At 33.7% G+C, this 19570-nt stretch overlaps 2 protein-coding genes across 2 annotated transcripts; both read left to right on the forward strand.

Annotated features, from left to right (window-relative positions):
• The first annotated feature begins 3967 nt into the window (after positions 1-3967).
• On the forward strand, positions 3968-7268 carry LOC113717388 (uncharacterized). The gene is made up of 5 exons (XM_027242216.2): positions 3968-4536; positions 4758-4946; positions 5373-5483; positions 6009-6487; positions 6590-7268. Exons 1-5 carry the CDS (start codon positions 4050-4052, stop codon positions 7199-7201), a joined length of 1878 nt encoding a protein of 625 aa, XP_027098017.1. The 5' UTR covers positions 3968-4049; the 3' UTR covers positions 7202-7268.
• An 8410-nt stretch (positions 7269-15678) lies between these two features.
• Positions 15679-19063, forward strand: LOC113717387 (uncharacterized). The gene is made up of 5 exons (XM_027242214.2): positions 15679-16225; positions 16447-16635; positions 17079-17189; positions 17714-18192; positions 18296-19063. Exons 1-5 carry the CDS (start codon positions 15739-15741, stop codon positions 18905-18907), a joined length of 1878 nt encoding a protein of 625 aa, XP_027098015.1. The 5' UTR covers positions 15679-15738; the 3' UTR covers positions 18908-19063.
• The last annotated feature ends 507 nt before the right edge of the window (positions 19064-19570 follow it).

Raw genomic sequence — 19570 nt, forward strand, 5'->3', positions numbered from 1 at the left:
AGCTACTCTGCCTGAACCTGATGACAATGATCAATGCCCCTTGCTTCCTGAACGTATTATGCGAAGGAGAGTGATCATGCGTAATGGCCAAACTGTCATCCAATACTTGATCAAGTGGTATCAGCTCAATGAAGAGGAAGCTTCCTGGGAAGATCGAGATTTTATTCAGGCTCAGTTTCCACAGTTCCAGTCTTGAGGACAAGACTGTTAAAGGGAGAGGCAATGTCAGGAAAACAATATTTTCCCAATTAAAGCAAAACGTTGACGTTTCATTTAATTGAGCAAATTAGGTTGATTGATTGTATCATAGTAAGTGTGACGACGCCGTATAGATTAGGCATTCAAGGAACGACGTCGCGCGAACAAATAACAGAATTAGTTGTGAGTCGGTCATCCAGGCCTATTTGTACGTGTATGGTTACGAAAGTATCAGAAGGAATAACAGAAATTCATTTCTTTCCCTCTCACTTTCTCTCTCTAATCTTCCCTCTCTTCCCCAGACTTACTTCCTCTCTTCTCTTCTCTGCTAAATTCTTCCCCAAACCCCCAATCCAACGCCTGATCAAGGTCATCCATGGAGTCAGTAGCCTGACAGATAAGAAACCAAAAGAAAAGAAAAGAAAAGATGAAATGAAAGCTCTTCGTTTCTTTGGTCTTGAACCCTTGATGCCAAGACTAGTAGTTAGCCAAAAATTTCAAAACAAAACAAAGTGGTTGCTTTCCGAAAGTATTAATAGTCAGCCGGCCTTTTATTTCGGTTATCTAGTACTACTCTAATTCTTCTACGAAAAAGAATCCTAAAGTAAAATAAGACAAATTGAGGTAACTTTCTAATATAAGTGGAAGACTAATCATCCCTGGAAAAAGGAATTCAATTCCAACAATAAGTGGAAGATTAATCATCCCTGGAAAAAGGAATTCAATTCCAAGAATGCCGACTCAGACTTGGTGGCTTCCACGCATGCGAGTTCTGAACTTCCAAGACTCGACAGCAGATCTTAATCATACCCATGTCAAACTGATTCATAATCTTGAAAAATCGCCCTTTTAACTATTTTTTGTTCCATTTCCCTATAATTAGTATTATTAACCAAATATAAGTAGAATCTATCAATTAATATAATATTTAATAAAATCAAGGGCAAAATAATCATAAATTTAATGATAAAATGTAATCCATCAGCAAACCAGCCACCGCAAAATCACAATAAAAACTGCAGTAATCCAGTGTTCTTGATGCAATTTCCAGTGATTAAATTTTGCAGAGCTTTTGATCTTTTGTTAAGTCGTTTTAGCAATCAAACAATATAAATTGGATACACGAAACTCTTTTGTGCAAAAAGAAGAAAGTAAGACCAATTGATTAAACTATGATCAAGCGTAGGCCAAGATTCCATGGTTCACATATCAAACATTGCAAGCATCTTATCTAGCGGTGACTTTTATCCAGGTTTTTTTTGTTGGATCCAGTGACTTTAATCTAAGGTTACAGTGGACTCAACAATTCTTCTTTATTTATTACATCTTTTAATAGCTATCGGTACCAGAGAATTCATGGACCCAGTGATTTTAGTCAAGGTTACAGTGGACTTAACAATTCTTCCTTATTCATTGCATCCGCTATTTGTACCAGAGAATTCATGCATCAACAATTTATTTGAGGGAAGAAGAAACTTTTTATCCATTCATACCACGAAAAGCAGTCACATTTCTGGAACGGCCGTGGCTTTCGTCAACATCAACGGCGCTTTCTTTTTGTTTCTATTCGTGTCTTTTGCTACTGGTTTTTCTATTTGTGATCTAATCAGAAAAGGATAACCACAAATCCTATTGTTTTCGTCGAAAATTCCCCATTACAGTCATTGAAAAACTCAAGAATAAATTCTTAGAAAATTTTCAATCACTTTTGTACATATAAAAACGCAAACCAACTACAAGAATAGCATATAATCGTAATCTTATCATCATCCATGATGGTTAAATAAATTTCTCACATGAGTTAATTAAACCTGGCTCCAATACCACTGTAAGGAATCATAAAAACATGCATAGAGAAAATTTTAAAATTTTTTATTCTTTTAGTAAATCGACCCTTGATTAAATCTATGTGATATAAAGTTAGTTTAATTTAAAAAGATTATCTCAACCTAGGAAGATCTTCTTAGAACGGTGGAAACTTAATGCAGAGGGGTAGAGTGATCCAGCCGCACATCTCCACCGAATCTCCTTAACTAGAATCTTCCATATCGAATTAATTGGTTGAGAAAAATCCTAATTTTTCATAGAAAAACTTACCCCAGTGAGAGAAATGAGAGATGTGATTTTTTCCTTATTTCTTGGATGAATTTTGGATATTTTTCTCTCAAGATTTTCCTTGAAAATCTCACAAAGCAATTTATGCATCAATTAGTCTTGTTAGCAAAAATTTAGTGAGTATTTATAGACAAATAAGTTGTCCATATCCTTATAGAAACCAAAAATCAGTTTAATACAATACTTGTATTTGGAAGGCTTAAACTTATTTGTACTAGAATCCCTTAAGTTTAATTTGTCTCATAAATTAAATTATAAGTTATAAAAACTTATCTATCAAATTCCTACTTGAAATTCATTTAATCTGGTTAAAGAAGTTCTTAGTGTGTGTGATCCATTAGCTTCTCATATACATTAGCAATAAACAATAAATTATAATTCTTAATAAATAAGAACCAGTTAAATTAAAAATCCTTTTAATTCATCGTTGATTCCACTAATCAACCAACTCATTCTTATAGATTACAATTTAATGCATCATGACCACCTAAGTGATGAAAAAAATAAAGTAAATGACTTCACCTTTCGTTTACTATGTAATTAATATCCTTTTATTACATTTATTTTACATTAATTTTGGAATAAGTTGTGCCTATTCCATTATGTGATTAATACTCTTTTTTTGTACTAAAATATAACTCCAATGAAGATGTACTTATAAACACTTTCTAAAACTTTTTCACTTAGTGTTAAGAATTCTGAGTTATACAAGTGGCCAGATATGAGATAATTCTTCTTTTATAAGGGATGGTAAATCCTTATAGGTTATTTACCATCTTTTTATACTTCAAATATATACCCCTTTACTAATGATATGAGCATTCGCTGTTACAGGAACAATCATATAACAAATACCATCCGCACTCAAGATACTATGATAACTTTAGATCTAAGGATCACTTACACTTAGAGATTAATATGATAACTTTAGGTCTAAGGATTGCTTACACTTAGAGATTAATTCTTTGGCGTTTAAAGCATATTTCTATATAGATCAATCTAGTGAATTTGATCGTCCGATCAAGCAACCATATACTAATTTAAGTGTCTTACATACCATAGTAGATAAGGCTTACTACTTCTCATATAGAAACAGAATAGTATATGCTAGTCTAACTGTATTAACAATGTCCTTTCTTGTTAATACTTTGATTAGAGATATTTAAGAATAAACCTAGTTTATAATCGAATGAATTTCACCCTCATAACTCTTATCATTTGATCAATTAAGTTTACTCTAAATGTTTTATCATACTTAAATAAATATATTTATGCAATTAATATGACAAAGATGTCATTTATTATAACATAAGTAGTTCAAATACGTATTCAGTCTTAAAAGTTGATTGACTTTAGCGAATATACACTATCATATGCTGATTAACCCTTTGGCCCTGCTTCAACTAAATTTGAAGTGAAACCGAATGAGATGTTTTATGTTTAGCTGGTAATCAATTAAATTGCATTTAAACCATTTTTGTTTAAATTTTTAGGGAATTTATTAACAAGTTCCTGTGGTTAAACTTTTTCAAAAGATTTTACAGGATTCTCCAAAGTCGTAGTAACCTTTTTAGTGCTTTCTTATCTGTCCACCTTTAGCACTACAGCAATTTCTTGCTTTTCATTTCCTCCAATCTTTTCTTTCGTTTAGTGGAGCATTATACTACATACGATTGATTTACTTCATATGGCACTCTCATAAGAACCTTGAAGGAATTTTTTTTATACCTATTCAAATGGCAAGGTCTGGAATCAACTTAAGCCATCGATCTGCTGCTTATAGAGCAGTCTTAGATGGGAAAAGACAGTCAGTAGAAAACTTTCGCAGTTTCTGGAGGGAAGAAGGTGTGAAACCACTTGCTAAATGTGGTGATACTGTTCTCCATTTTCTGGCCATTCACGGAAATGTGGCTGCCTTCGGATTACTTCTCCAAGATGGTCTTGTGACCAGTGAAAATCTGAAGGCAAAGAATGTCAACGGCGACACTGCATTGCATGAAGCTGCAAGATTTGGTCACAAGGATGTTGCAGAGATCATCTTAAGGACAGAAAGGGATTTAGTGTCTGAGAGCAACAAACTGGGTGAAACCCCTCTTTTTGTGGCTGCTGCATGTGGGAAAAAGGAAGTTTTCTCACTTCTGGAAAAGTATATCGGTGATTACATGATTAGGAGGAATGATGGATGCACAATCCTTCATGCTGCAGTAATTGGAGAATGTTACAGTAAGCTTCTCTGTCAAGTAAAATTTTGATTGTCTTTGCAAAAGCTGTCAAGTTTGTTGCTGAATTTGAACTCTATGTTTGTTCAGTTTATCAGTTTTTGCTATCTTATCTTTTGTCCAGGTCTATGCGGGTGTAGTATGATGTGGGATATTGTTGCATTAACTTTTAGTCCTTTTCAAGTTTACTGCTTCCTACATGTTTCACTCTATTGTATTAAACAGGTTTGGCAATTGGCATATTGGAGTCCTATCCTGATCTTGCTGGAAAACGTAATGAAAAAGGAAAAACTGCTTTACATCTTTTGGCTGCAAAACAAGAGTCCTTCAGGAGTGGTTCTGCCTACACGCTCAAAGATCTTCGGAGGAAGTCCCTCATTCCTCTGCATATACTCCGAACTATAATCTATTCTTGTAAGTGCTGTATCATTACCCACATGCAAGTCGCAACATAAGACTTTTCCCAGTCTTAGGAGACATTTGAATTTCTTTTAAGTACTTCAGTACTCTACCCGTAAAGTTGATTAGGCAAATTGCCAATAATCATTAGGCTGAATGTGATGTGGTTTTGAAGTCAATGAAGATCTTATCACGCATATGATTATTCCCCTCCCTAACATTGGGAGACAAAAGTTTCTAACTAAGATTTAGTGTAGTATGTTCTGGTGACATGATTTTGTAATAAAAGTCATCTAATTTAGTGTTTAATGGTTTAGGATCTATGGAGAAGCAATTTGAACTACCATTTTATCTGCCAGCTGGTTTTTTCGAGGAAGCAGGCTTTAAATGCCCTCAAAATTTTGAAAGAGTGATACTATCAGTTCATTGTGTTGTTGGCAGGTATTGCGGCCTTGCACAAGGAATTGCAAACTGTCAATAATGTAGAAGAACCAAGCAATTCAGCTTCCATTCATAAAGTGAATAGATCTTCTTTTGCCAATTTTATCTTGGGTAAAGCATCTTCTTGTATCTACTTCATATGCATTCATGCTAGTGATGATAGAATATATTGGTAAAATTTTGTTTTCCCGAATTCTTCTTTTGAGAGTTGAAGCATAGTGTTGTCTAGCCTACCTTCGTAGTTACAAGAACGTCTTATTTCCTTCGAGTAAATTAGTTTCTTTTTCATGCCTAAGCAATGTAAGAATTTTTTTTTCAAGTGCTATGCAGCTTGGCCTGCAAGCTCTCTTCAATTTCCTTTACTTCACATATCTTTTATTCATCGGCATGTCGTAGAATGAATATAAATAAGCAATTGCAAGTCTAGAAATTCATTTCGGCCAATTGAACCTCCTCAAACTGTTTCTTTTTGAGAACCCAGAAGATTTGTGCCAAAAGAACAGTTGCTAAGAACAACAAAAAGCCGAGGACACGTAATGGACCTTGAAGTACTATTTCTGCATCTCCCTGACCAAATCCGCCCGCATTGGAGTTACTCATTAATGGTTTATCCAATTTAATTTATTTGCCCTCTAGGTTTTCCTTTGCTTAAAGAAATTGATGATGCAAGGCAAAGCCATGCAGTTGCAGTAATGCTTGCAGAAAGGTTAATCAGAAGAGAAGATTGGAGCCACTATGTGCGTTCAGAGGACAAAGATCTTGAAGGCAGCCAGTTCGGGATATCATCAGAAAAGAAAAATAGGATGCCAGATCCACTAATACAAGCAACGAGACTGGGCATCATTGAGGTAGTTCAGGAAATCCTCAGTGTCTACCCTGAAGCTGCATATACCTTCGATGGAAAAGGAAGGAATATACTGCAAATTGCAGTGGAGGAGAAAAAATGGTTCTTGTACGACTACTTGATGACTAGTGGTACTGACATGGACAGGATGCTAAGCGCTATTGATTACGAAGGAAATAGCATTATACATCTCGCAGCACGCCTGGAATCCCCTCCCAGCGCACCCCCTGGAGTTGTTCCGCAAATGATGTGGGAAGTCCTCTGGTTTAAGGTACCAAATTAAATTAATACCAGTATTGCATTGCGTGTTGTATTCTGTTTAATTTTCTTTTCCGGACTATTTGCAACTTATGATTGAGCTTTGGCTCCATAGCGGGTGCAATATGACTCTTATCCATATCTCTGGCAACTGCAAAATTCTGATGGGAAGACAGCAAAACAAGTATTCGAGACGAACCATGCAAGTCTACGCGAAAATGCTGAGAGAATTGTGAAAGAATTGGCCAACGCTGTGTTGATTGTGTCTGTCCTCATTGGTACCATAAACTTTGCTGCAATTTTTACTGTTCCTGGAGGTTTCGATCAAAATACTGGAGAGGCCATTTTTCTCAAGAACCGGCGCTGGGAATTCGGCTTGTTGATGTTCTACTTAGCAGGAGGGCTGTTCTCCTCTCTGTTCACCATGGGGACTCTGTTGGTGATTATCTTTTTGCGATTTGAAACTGAGGATTTTTATGTTTCGCTGCCCTGCTACTATGTGATGGACATGATTTCCATCTTCTACTCTGCGGTCTTCACAATCGTAGCATGTTGCCAAGCATTAATAGTGCAGAAAGTTGTGATTACCGACTTCAGACCCCTTGTGGTGTTCTTCTTTATCTATGGTCTGATGGCCCTTGTGCTCATAGAAACATCATATCGGATGTTTGACTATGTGTATTACCTAATTCGTTATTGCCTTTGTTATAGAGGGCAAGAATCTTAAGAACTGCCCTTGCTTATTCATGTCAATTTCGTGCAGACTGAAAAAGTTTGAGCAAGTTTGTGAAGAACTTTTGCTTGTCGTCTATTGATTTAGGTGAATTTCCTATAGGGAAAAAATCGAGTGAAGAATGTAACAATAAACATGTTCATAAATAAAAGCTGAAATCCAACTTGAATACCACCATAATGAATTTTGATAGTCATTTTTTTTGCTATTTTTTTTTTAAGAAAATGCTATTTTATTGCTGAAATTAACGAAATTACTAAGAGATCATGGAGACGACTCGGAATCTAGCAAAAACAGGCAACAGGAGAGCTACTCCCATACAACTTGCACACGCAAAGAGGGACACTCCTTGGCATCTAGTTTAATAGCGGCCCTAACATCCCCAGGGAGCTGCTGAAGAGATGTACAAAAAAAGTATGGTGAAGATCTCACCGTCGTCAGCCGGTTTGCTGAGGTATTAGCTTCCCTGAATAGATGAGTAACAGACGAGGAAAATCCCCATAACAGCACGCAAATTTGTCGCAAAATATTACAAAGCAGCCACCTAGATACCGCTTTGGAGGTTACCGACCTAACCAAGGTCTCCGAGTCCACTTCCGCTGCCAAATGATTCACCATCCTGCTTTTGCAGATCTGAAGACCATATAATAATGCTAAGTTCTCTGCCATCAGGACATCTGCCTCACCAAACTCCTTGTAACAGGTGAAAATCAAGTGGCCCTCATGAGTCGAAGATCATATCAGAGTAGTTGCTATCACCCTGACCTCCAAAATGCCAAACTTGCCAGTGTAGTGCCTCCAAACTCCAGATGCGACAATAAGAAATAGATGTGTCATAGATTCTTCATGAGCACCACAACAAACACACCGCGAAACCAAGTTAATTCCACATGTTTTAAGGTTTGCCTCTGCTGGCACAAGCTCCGGCGCAGCCTTCAAAGCGAAAAAGGAAATTTTTAAGGGAACCAATTTATTCTAGATAATTTTGTCAACTGTAGATCTATTCCTTCGTCGCCTTAGAGCCTCCCAATTAGACTTAACCGTGAACTCCCCAGACAGTGAGTCATTTCATACCATGCAGTCCTCTTGGTTCGGGTGCAGCTGTATTTCCTAAATCATGATGACGACCTCCACTGGCAACCAAGCCTTCAGACGCTTCACGTTCCAGCCATTTTCTCCATAGAACTCCGCCATCAGCATATGAGGGGGGTCGCATATGGCCACCTAATCAGCTAAGGGTATCTTAAGCCATCGATCATACCAGAAGTCAACAAACCCCTTATCCAAGCACCATTGGATTCTACTCTCAGCTAAATCACGAACACCCTGTAACCTTCTCCAAGATAATGGTGGTTTATTAACCGGGGCTCTGAGGGGGTGACAGCCCTTTATATACTGCTCATGCATAAAGTCAGCCCATATGGATTCCATCCTGCGTAGTCGCCACCATAGCTTGCACGCAAATGCCAAGGACATATCCTTGAACGAGCGAATTCCAAGCCCTCCCTCCTCCGGCGGATAGCAAATTTTCTCCCACGATATCCAGTGTATGCCCTCCGTCCTCAAGCGTAGTCATCTTGAAAACCAATTAGCAATAAATTGGCTCACTCAAGATCTTAATAAAAGAAAAAAAAACTCAAAATCTTATAAATTCGACTAAAAGTTCTTGGGAAGCCAATGCCTTTACATCTGTCAAAGGTCAATACGTTTTAAAGTTTAGTCTTAAGTTATTCTAAATTTAATAATCAATTTGTGCAGCAGTTCTCAAAGCCTTTAAAGAACGAATTTCCCTTTTAAAATCTTTGACAAATCACTTTCTTTAAAAAATTTTACAAAAAGAAAAATAGAAGCAAACAGGAAAGCTCAGCTCCTTTCTATTGATGTAACTTGCATCAAGCGCATTACAAAGTCAACCGCAAAATGCAAGAAAAAACAAAGAATAAATCACTAGTAACCTCCCGTGACTTTTAAGTGTTTGCACATTATTGCACGACTCTGTAATATTTTAAAATATCCATATAATTCCCAATGATTTTATTTAAAGTGGATATTTAATCATTACTATATAAAAAGTATGATGAGTCTTAGCAATTGGGAGTATAGGAATAAGCATATTTTGATCTTAGTTTTTGTTATGCCTAAATCACCCTCATGTCTTTTAATTAAAATGATTATATTTCAATCATGACACTAATAAGAAAAATAAAAATTTTTAATAAATTACATCTAAAAAATGTTGGTAATTAAAATTAAAAACTACCACTTACCACTATATTCACCAATCATTTTCTTCATATCCAATTATTATATGTGTTAAAATTATCTTCAATTATGATATTCTTATGCATGATAATTAAAGCTAACTATTTTATATACATATTGGTTAAGAAGAAAATCACAATTAATCAGAAGACAAAAGATTATAAACAATTAATGAGAAAAAAAAGGTTAAATTGATGATTAAATTCACTATATTATGTCATATTGACTAAGAAAAATTCAAAAAAATAATCAATAATTATAAAAAAATATAACAAAAAAGGTTTACAACTACTGAAATTGATAAAAATTTGTTGTATCCAAATCATAATGTTTTATTATGTATTTTGGTTACGTTTTGTTTTATACATTGGTTTGATAGAGCATAGAAAATTTCCTTTTCTTATTGTCACAATCCAAGTAAAATATGCAACAACTTAGTTTAGATATGATAATCTTCCATCTTCAGAGTTCAATAAATTTTAATTTCTTTGCATAAAATAAACATTTTTTACAACTAGCAATTGCTTAATTTTGTTTATTATATGGTTTCTTAATCAATATTATACCAAGAACTTAGATTAAATGTGATAATCTTCCATCTTCGGAGTTTTTATAACTGTAAAATGCATAATAAACTTTTAATTGTTTTGTACACAATAAACATTTTGTACAATTATCAATTGCTTAATTTTGTTCATTATATAGTATCTTAATTTATATTATGCCAATAATCAAAGTTTTACACAAAAATTTAATATATTAAAGGTTTTTTATCTTGGAAAAAAATTCACATGCATAAAGGAAAATATTGCACATGCTTTGCACGTGAGTATAATAACACAAATATAATATTTTGTAGCTACTAAAATTTGTTGTGAAGTTTTGATTATCTAACTCATAATATAATCACGTGAGTATAATAATCCAAATATAATGTTTTTGTAGCTACTAAAATTTGTTGTGGAAATTTTGATTATCTACCTCATAGTATAATTTATGCACGCTTTTCAATTTCTTTAACCAATTTTGGTTGCAAACATTATTCAAATTGAACTCTTTGACATAAAGCTATTAGAACTTTTATTGATTAAATTTGGATTGAACTTTATAGCAATTGCTAATATTATCATGTTTTACCAAAGGTGCTATGATTACCCTTAAATTATAAAATTGTACTTTTTTGTATAGTTCAAAATAATATTGTTGAGAAGAAAATATATATGCACACATCAAATATGCATATGAGAAGCAAATCTAATTTGCAAGTGCTACTAAAATTTTAAAAGGGGCATTATAATTTCTAGGTATTTGAGTTGTCAACTCTTGATAAGGCACATCCTATGTTTTTCCCAATATTTGCCTCTACAACAACAACACTCACTGAGGTGAACAAGTTATATAGTGTAGTTAAGTCTAATCCATTATTGCGAGATCTCATCTCATAATAAAACATATCCTTAGTAGAGTACTCTTTACTAAGGTGCACAAAGTAATATCGGACAAAAACTCCATGTTTTTTATAACAATAGAAGGCAACTTATGTCCAGACTTAATATTTAATTGAGGGATTATAGACACATTTAAGTATGTTTGCATTTGGTCTCATCAAGTACATAGCATGCATATTTGTTTATCAATATAAATAAAAAAACATAAACATGAATGATTATGGACTTTACTCCTAAACTATTTTCTTTGAGTCAGAAGGAAACCAAATGGTCAAACTAAGGGACAATAAATATCTCCATGCCCTGTACTTCTTTTGTATGTCCGCTATGGTGGAATTGGTGCTGTTTCCATCTCCTTTGCATATTATAAATAATATAAATCTAGTCCAAACATTTTAGATCCTCATTCTCTCCCTATCCCTAATATAGTACATTACATAATATTGAGAAACATTTTGCATAAATAATATTGAGAAAAACCTTGAGTAACATTCAAGGGAAGCGAGATGAGAAGATATTTTGCATTAAGAGTGTATAGAGAGGTAGGACACGTAGGTCCTATTCCAGAAATACCAAAACCAAACCATACAAACATTCAACCATTCACAATCATATTGGTCTTAATCCATAGCCATCCATCATGCATGCATATAATACAATATTAAATGAAAGCATAATAAAGTATTTATTTAATTCTGATCGTCAATCATTGTATGCTTAAACTTTAAATCATTTAAAGTTTCAATTCTTGAAGTTTTTCTTTTTATTTATTTTAAAATTATGGAAAACACTCTCTAATTTCATTAGAACAATTTTCAATATTTTAAAACCATGAACAAAAGTTTTTCGTAATCCTATTATGAGCCTAAGTTAAAATTATAGGATTTTCTAGTCCAGCTAGAATTTCCTAACTTAGGTTTGGAAATTTTCTCTTAAACCATTTTAGAATTTCAAATACTAACTTTGGAGCACTTTTTTAATTTATTTCATTAAATTAGAAAGCTTCTAAAAGTATATGAACATTTATCAAATTTAATCTCATCAAATTTGGAAGTTTTTAAAGTTGGTTACACTTTCTTAATTTTAGTCTCGCTAAAATTGAGTAAGTTTCCAAAACTCAATTGAACAATTTCTTGTCCAATTTGGATTTCTAGAATTTCTAGGAAAGTACAATAATTCTAATTATATTAGAAATATAGGAACTTTCCACGTTAGTTTAGAAAACTAAACACAAAAGGGAAACCAATGACTGAAAACTTTTGTCATAGGAAATTAACCAGTTGCTTAACAGTCCTTTTTCTAGAAAATTTCCTGCAAATACCTTAATTGTAATCATATTAGAATTATAGGAAATTTCAAGTTAGTTTATAAATCCAAACACTAGAGAAAATCAATAACTAAATTTTATTTGTCATCCGAAACAAAATAGTTTCGTCAATTTCGTTTTTCCAGAAAGTTTCCAGCAATTGTTAACCAATCAAACTTCATCTTCACCACCATCGCATGGCTGGAATTTGAAGCAACGAAGAACAAATATTTCAGCTAACCAGCAGCCACTGCAAAATCACATTAAAAACTGCTGCAATCCAGTGTTCTTGACGCAACTTCCAGTGATTAAATTTTGCAGAGTTTTTTATCTTTAATCCAGGTGCGAGCATCTTATCTAGCCGTGACTTTAATCCAGGTTTTTTTTTTTTTTTGACTTTAATCTAAGGTAATAGTGGACTCAACAATTCTTCTTTATTTATTGTAAGTGGCATTTGGTTCGCACATCAGAATCGGATTCGGATTTGGAATCGGATATCTTGGGTTTGGAATGAGGTCATTCATTCCAATACATTTGTTTGGTTCAAGTACCTGAAATGTGTATTATTACTATAGTTGATGTTTGGTTCATCGACTCTTTCGGAATGGAATATAATAAATATATTGTAAACTACATTGTAAATAATAGTTATTGGCTCTTTATAATTGGGATATAAGAAATTATTACTTATTAAATATATTAGTATAAATGTATTAATAAATTTAGTCTAACTAATTAATAATTTCTATTAGTAAACATGTATAATTATTAGTATAATTGATAATATTAATTATATTACATAAATTAATATACATTATATAATACATAGAACTAATAATAATATTATTATAAGTTTGTAACTAATTAAATTAAAAATTATATATATAATTAAATATAAATATACAAATGTTATAATATAAATATATAATTATAATTATGTAATATATACAAATACTAATTATACTAATATTTTATATAAATATAATGCATATTAATATTGGATTTAGTTATTATTATATATTATTATATTTAAAATAATAAATATAAATATAAATATAATTATATAATTTATTAATATTATATACATGTATATATTATAATTATATGCACATATAATATACATTTATAAATATATTATTATATAATATTAATAAATTTATAATATATATTATATAAGTATATTTTATTTAACTAAATAATTATAATATATATTTATATAATATACTAATATTATAATAAAATATTATAATTATAATATATTATATATTTATGTATATATTATAATATAATATATATATAATATTAATTATACTAAATATTATGTAATTATGAGATTTTGAAATCACACTTGGGTTTTGGGCAAAACCCACCCTTTTACCAAGGAATGGAGGGATGCCAAATTTTTAGAAATCATTCCAAAATTTCAATTCCCATACCAGTGAACCAAACACCAATTATAGAGTTCATCTCATTACTTCATTCCGATACCCTTTTACCAAACGACCCCTTAATAGCTATCCATACCAGACAATTCATGGACCCAGTGATTTTAATCAAGGTTACGCTGGACCTAACAATTCTTCTTTATTCATTGTATATTTTAATAGCTATCCGTGCCAGAGAATTCATGCATCAACAATTTTTTAAGGGAAAAAGACACTTTTTATCCATTCATATCACGAAGAGCAGTCACATTTCCGGAACGGCCGTGGCTTTCGTCGACATGGACGATGCTGTCTTTTTGTTTCTATTCGTTCTTTTGCTATTGGTTTTTCTATTTGTGATCTAAACAGAAATGGATAGCCACAAATCCTGTTGTTTTGACGAAAATTCCCGGTTACAGTCATTGAAAAACTCAAGAACAACTACAATAATAGCATATAATCATGATCTCATCATCATCCATGAAATTAAATAAATTTCTTACATGAATTAATTAAATCTATGTGACATAAAGTTAGTTTAATTTAAGAATATTACCTCAACCCAGGAAGATCTTCTTAGACCAGTGGAAATTTATGCTGAGGGGTAAAGGATTCCACGTAGCCTCACATCTCCACACGAACCTCCTTAACTAGAATCTTCTAGGTCTAATTACTTTAAATTAGATTAGTACTAGTTATTACCAAAACACCTTCCATAAATTGGTTGTAAAAAAACCCTAATTTTTCATAGAAAAACTTGCCCTAATGAGAGATGTGCTTTTTTCCTTATTTCTTGGATGAATTTTAGATGTTTTTCTCTCAAGATTTTTCTCAAAAACCTCACAAGACAATTATGCATCCATTAGTCTTGTTAGCAAAAAATTAGTGAGTATTTATAGATAAATAAGTTGTTTATATCCTTATAGAAATATAAAACTAGTTTACAATAGGATTTAGTTTTCTTATTCTAATACAATACTTGTATTGGGAAGCCTTAAAATTAGTGGAGTATTTATAGACAAATAAGTTGTCCATATCCTTATTGAAACCTAACGTCAGTTTACAATAGGATTCATCTTCGTTATTCTAATCTTTGAAAGGTTTAATCTTATTTGTACTATAAGTTTCTCAAGTTTAATTTGTCACATAAATTAAATTATAAGTTATAAAAACTTATCTATCAAGTCCCTACTTGAAATTCATACAATCCGGTTAAAGAAGTTCTTAGTGTGCATGGCCCATTAGCTTCTCATATACGTTAACAATAAACATAGATTATAATTCTTAATAAATAAGAACTAGATAAATTAAAAATCCATTTAATTCATCATTGATTCCACTAATCAATTAACTCACTCTTATAGATTAGGATTCAATGCATCATGATTACCTAAGTAATGAAAAAAGTTAAGTAAATGACTTCACATTTTAGTGAACATTTACTATGTAATTAATATCCTTTTATCACACTTATCTTATATTAATCTTGAAATAAGTTGTGCTTATTCCATTATGTGATTAATGCTCATTTTTTGTACTATTATATAACTCCAATGAAGAAGTACTTACAAACACATTTTAAGGCTCTTTCACTTAGTGCTAAGAATTCTGAGTTATACAAGTAGTCAGATATGTGATAATTCCTCTTTTATAAGAGATGGTAAATCCTTATAGATTATTTACCATCTTTTCACACTTCAAATATATACCCATTTATTAATGATGTGAGTATTCCCTATTACAGGAACAATCATGTAACAAAAAAGTATAACCATCCGTACTCAAAATACCATGATAACCTTAGGTCTAACAATCACTTACACTTAGAGATTAATCTTTGGCATTTAAAGGATATTTCTATACAGAACAATCTAGTGAATTTGATCGTCCTATCAGCAATCACTCCAAAGTCGTAGTAACCTTTTTAGTGCTTTCTTATCTGTCCACCTTTAGCACTACAGCAATTTCTTGCATTTCATTTCCTCCAATCTTTTCTTTCGTCTAGTGGAGCATTATACTACATACGATTGATTTACTTCATATGGCACTCTCATAAGAACCTTGAAGGAATTTTTTTTTATACCTATTCAAATGGCAAGGTCTGGAATCAACTTAAGCCATCGATCTGCTGCTTATAGAGCAGTCTTAGATGGGAAAAGACAGTCAGTAGAAAACTTTCGCAGTTTCTGGAGGGAAGAAGGTGTGAAACCACTTGATAAATGTGGTGATACTGTTCTCCATTTTCTGGCCATTCACGGAAATGTGGCTGCCTTCGGATTACTTCTCCAAGATGGTCTTGTGACCAGTGAAAATCTGAAGGCCAAGAATGTCAACGGCGACACTGCATTGCATGAGGCTGCAAGATTTGGTCACAAGGATGTTGCAGAGATCATCTTAAGGACAGAAAGGGATTTAGTGTCTGAGAGCAACAAACTGGGTGAAACCCCTCTTTTTGTGGCTGCTGCATGTGGGAAAAAGGAAGTTTTCTCACTTCTGGAAAAGTATATCGGTGATTACATGAGGAGGAGGAATGATGGATGCACAATCCTTCATGCTGCAGTAATTGGAGAATGTTACAGTAAGCTTCTCTATCAAGTAAAATTTTGATTGTCTTTGCAAAAGCTGTCAAGTTTGTTGCTGAATTTGAACTCTATGTTTGTTCAGTTTATCAGTTTATGCTATCTTATCTTTTGTCCAGGTCTATGCTGGTGTAGTATGATGTGGGATATTGTTGCATTAACTTTTAGTCCTTTTCAAGTTTACTGCTTCCTACATGTTTCACTCTATTGTATCAAACAGGTTTGGCAATTGGCATATTGGGGTCCTATCCTGATCTTGCTGGAAAACGTAATGAAAAAGGAAAAACTGCTTTACATCTTTTGGCTGCAAAACAAGAGTCCTTCAGGAGTGGTTCTGCCTACACGCTCAAAGATCTTGGGATGAAGTCCCTCATTCCCCTGCATATACTCCGAACTATAATCTATTCTTGTAAGTGCTTTATCATTAACCACATGCAAGTTGCAACATAAGACTTTTCCCAGTCTTAGGAGACATTCGAATTTCTTCAACTACTTCAGTACTCTACCCGTAAAGTTGATTAGGCAAATTGCCAATAATCATTAGGCTGAATGTGATGTGGCTTTGAAGTCTCTGAAGATCTCATCAAGCATATGATTTTTTCCCTCCCTGACATTGGGAGACAAAAGTTTTTAACTAAGAGTTAGTGTAGCATGTTCTGGTGACATGATTCTGTACTTAGCCTGGAAACCCTGTTAAAAATCATCTAATTTAGTGTTTAGTGGCTTTGGGATCTATGGAGAAGCAATTTGAACTACCATGCTATCTGCCTGCTGGTTTTTCTAGTAAGCAGGCTTAAAATGCCCTCAGAATTTTGAAAGAGTGATACTGTCAGTTCGTTGTGTTGCTGGCAGGTATTCCAGTCTTGTACAAGGAATCGCGACCTGTCCATATTGCAGAAGAACCAAACAATTCAGCTTCCATTCATAAATTGAACAGATCTCCTACTGTCAATTATATCTTGGGTAAAGCATCTTCTTGTATCTACTTCATATGCACTCATGCTAGTGATGATAGAATATGGATAAATTTTTTGTTTCCCCAAATTCTTCTTTTGAGAGTTGAAGCACAGTCTTGTCTAGCCTACCTTCGTAGTTACGAGAACGTCTTATTTCTTTTGAGTAAATTAGTTTCTTTTCCGTGTCCAAATAATGTAAGAATTTTGTTTTCAAGTGCTATGCAGCTTGGCCTGCAAGCTCTCTTCAATTTCCTCTTACTTCACATATCTTTTATTCATCGGCATGTCGTAGAATAAATATAAATAAGCAATCGCAAGTCTAGAAATTCATTTTGGCCAATTGAACCTCCTCAAACGGTTTCTTTTGAGAACCGAATAGATTTGTGCCAAAATAACAGATGCTAAGGAGAACAAAAAGCCTACGTTGTGTAATGGATCTTGAAGTACCATTTCTGCATCTCCCGGACCAAATCTGCCCACATTGGAGTTACTCATTAATGGTTTATTCAATTTGATGTATTCGCCCTCTAGGTTTTCCTTGGCTTAAAGAAATTGATGATGCAAAGCAAAGCCATGCAGTTGCAGTAATGCTTGCAGAAAGGTTAATCAGAAGAGAAGATTGGAGCAACTATGTGCATACAGAGGACAAAGATCTTGAAGGCAGCCAGTTTGGGATATCACCAGAAAAGAAACATAGGATGCCAGATCCACTAATACAAGCAACGAGACTGGGCATCATTGAGGTAGTTCAGGAAATCCTCAGTGTCTACCCTGAAGCTGCGTATAGTTTCGATGGAAAAGGAAGGAATATACTGCAAATTGCAGTGGAGGAGAAAAAATGGTTCTTGTACGACTACTTGATGACTAGTGGTACTAACATGGACAGGATGCTAAGTGCTATTGATTGCGAAGGAAATAGCATTATACATCTCGCAGCACGCCTGGAATCCCCTCCCAGCATTCCCCCTGGAGTTTTTCAGCAAATGATGTGGGGAGTCCTCTGGTTTAAGGTACCAAATTAAAATTAATACCAGTATTGCTTTGCTTGGTGTATATTGTTTAATTTTCTTTTCCCGACTATTTGCAACTTATGATTGATCTTTGGCTCCACAGCGGGTGCAATATGACTCTTTTCCATATCTCTGGCAACTACAAAATTCTGATGGGAAGACAGCAAAACAAGTATTCGAGACGAACCATGCAAGTCTACGCGAAAAGGCTGAGGAAACTGTGAGATCATTGGCCAACACTGTGTTGATTGTGTCTGTCCTCATTGGTACCATAAACTTTGCTGCAATTTTTACTGTACCTGGAGGTTTCGATCAAACGACTGGAGAGGCCATTTTTCTCAAGAACCGGCGCTGGGAATTCGGCTTGTTGATGTTCTACTTAGCTGGAGGGCTGTTCTCCTCTCTGTTCACCATGGGGACTCTGCTTGTGATTATCTTTTTGCGATTTGAAATTGAGGATTTTTATCTTTCCCTGCCCTGCTACTATGTGGTGGACATGATTTCCATCTTCTACTCCGCGGTCTTCACAATCGTAGCAGCTTTTCAAGCATTAATAGTGCAGAAAGTCGTGATTACCGACTACAGGCCCCTCGTGGTGGTCTTCTTTATCTATTGTCTGGTAGCCCTTGTGCTCATGGAAACATCATATCTGATATTCGACTATGTGTATTACCTAATTCGTTATTGCCTTTGTTATAGAGGGCGAGAATCTTAAGCACTGCCCTTGCTCTTTCACGTCAATTTGTGAAGAACTTTTGCATGTCATCTATTGATTTAGGTGAATTTCCTATAGGGAAAAAACCGAGTGAAGAATGTAACAATAAACCAACTCAAATACCACTATAATGAATTTTGATATTCATCTTGAAAACCAATTAGCAATAAATTGACCAACTCAGGATTTTAATAAAAGAAAAGAAAAACTCAAAATCTTACAAATTCGACTAAAAGTTCTTGGGAAGCCAATGCCTTAGCATCTTACAAAGGTCAATACGTTTTAAAGTTTACTGATATGTTATTCTAAATTTGATAATCAATTTGCGCAGCAGTTCTCAATGCCTTTAAAGAACGAATTTTCCTTTTAAAATATTTAGCAAATCACTTTCTTTAAAGAATTTTACAAAAAGCAAAATAGACGCATACAAGAAAGCTCAGCTCCTTTCTATTGAAGTAACTTGCATCAAGTGCATTGCAAAGTCAACCGAAAATGCAAGCCAAAAAAAAAAAAAAAATCACTAGCAACCTCCCGTGACTTCGCAGTGTTTGCACATTATTGCATGACTCTCTAATATTTTAAAATATCCACATAATTCCTTGTGATTTTATGTAAAGTGGATATTTAATCATTACTATGATGAGTCTTAGCAATAGAAAGTGT

Source organism: Coffea arabica, chromosome 11c, assembly GCF_036785885.1.
Source record: "Coffea arabica cultivar ET-39 chromosome 11c, Coffea Arabica ET-39 HiFi, whole genome shotgun sequence".
NCBI classification, from domain to species: domain Eukaryota; kingdom Viridiplantae; phylum Streptophyta; class Magnoliopsida; order Gentianales; family Rubiaceae; genus Coffea; species Coffea arabica.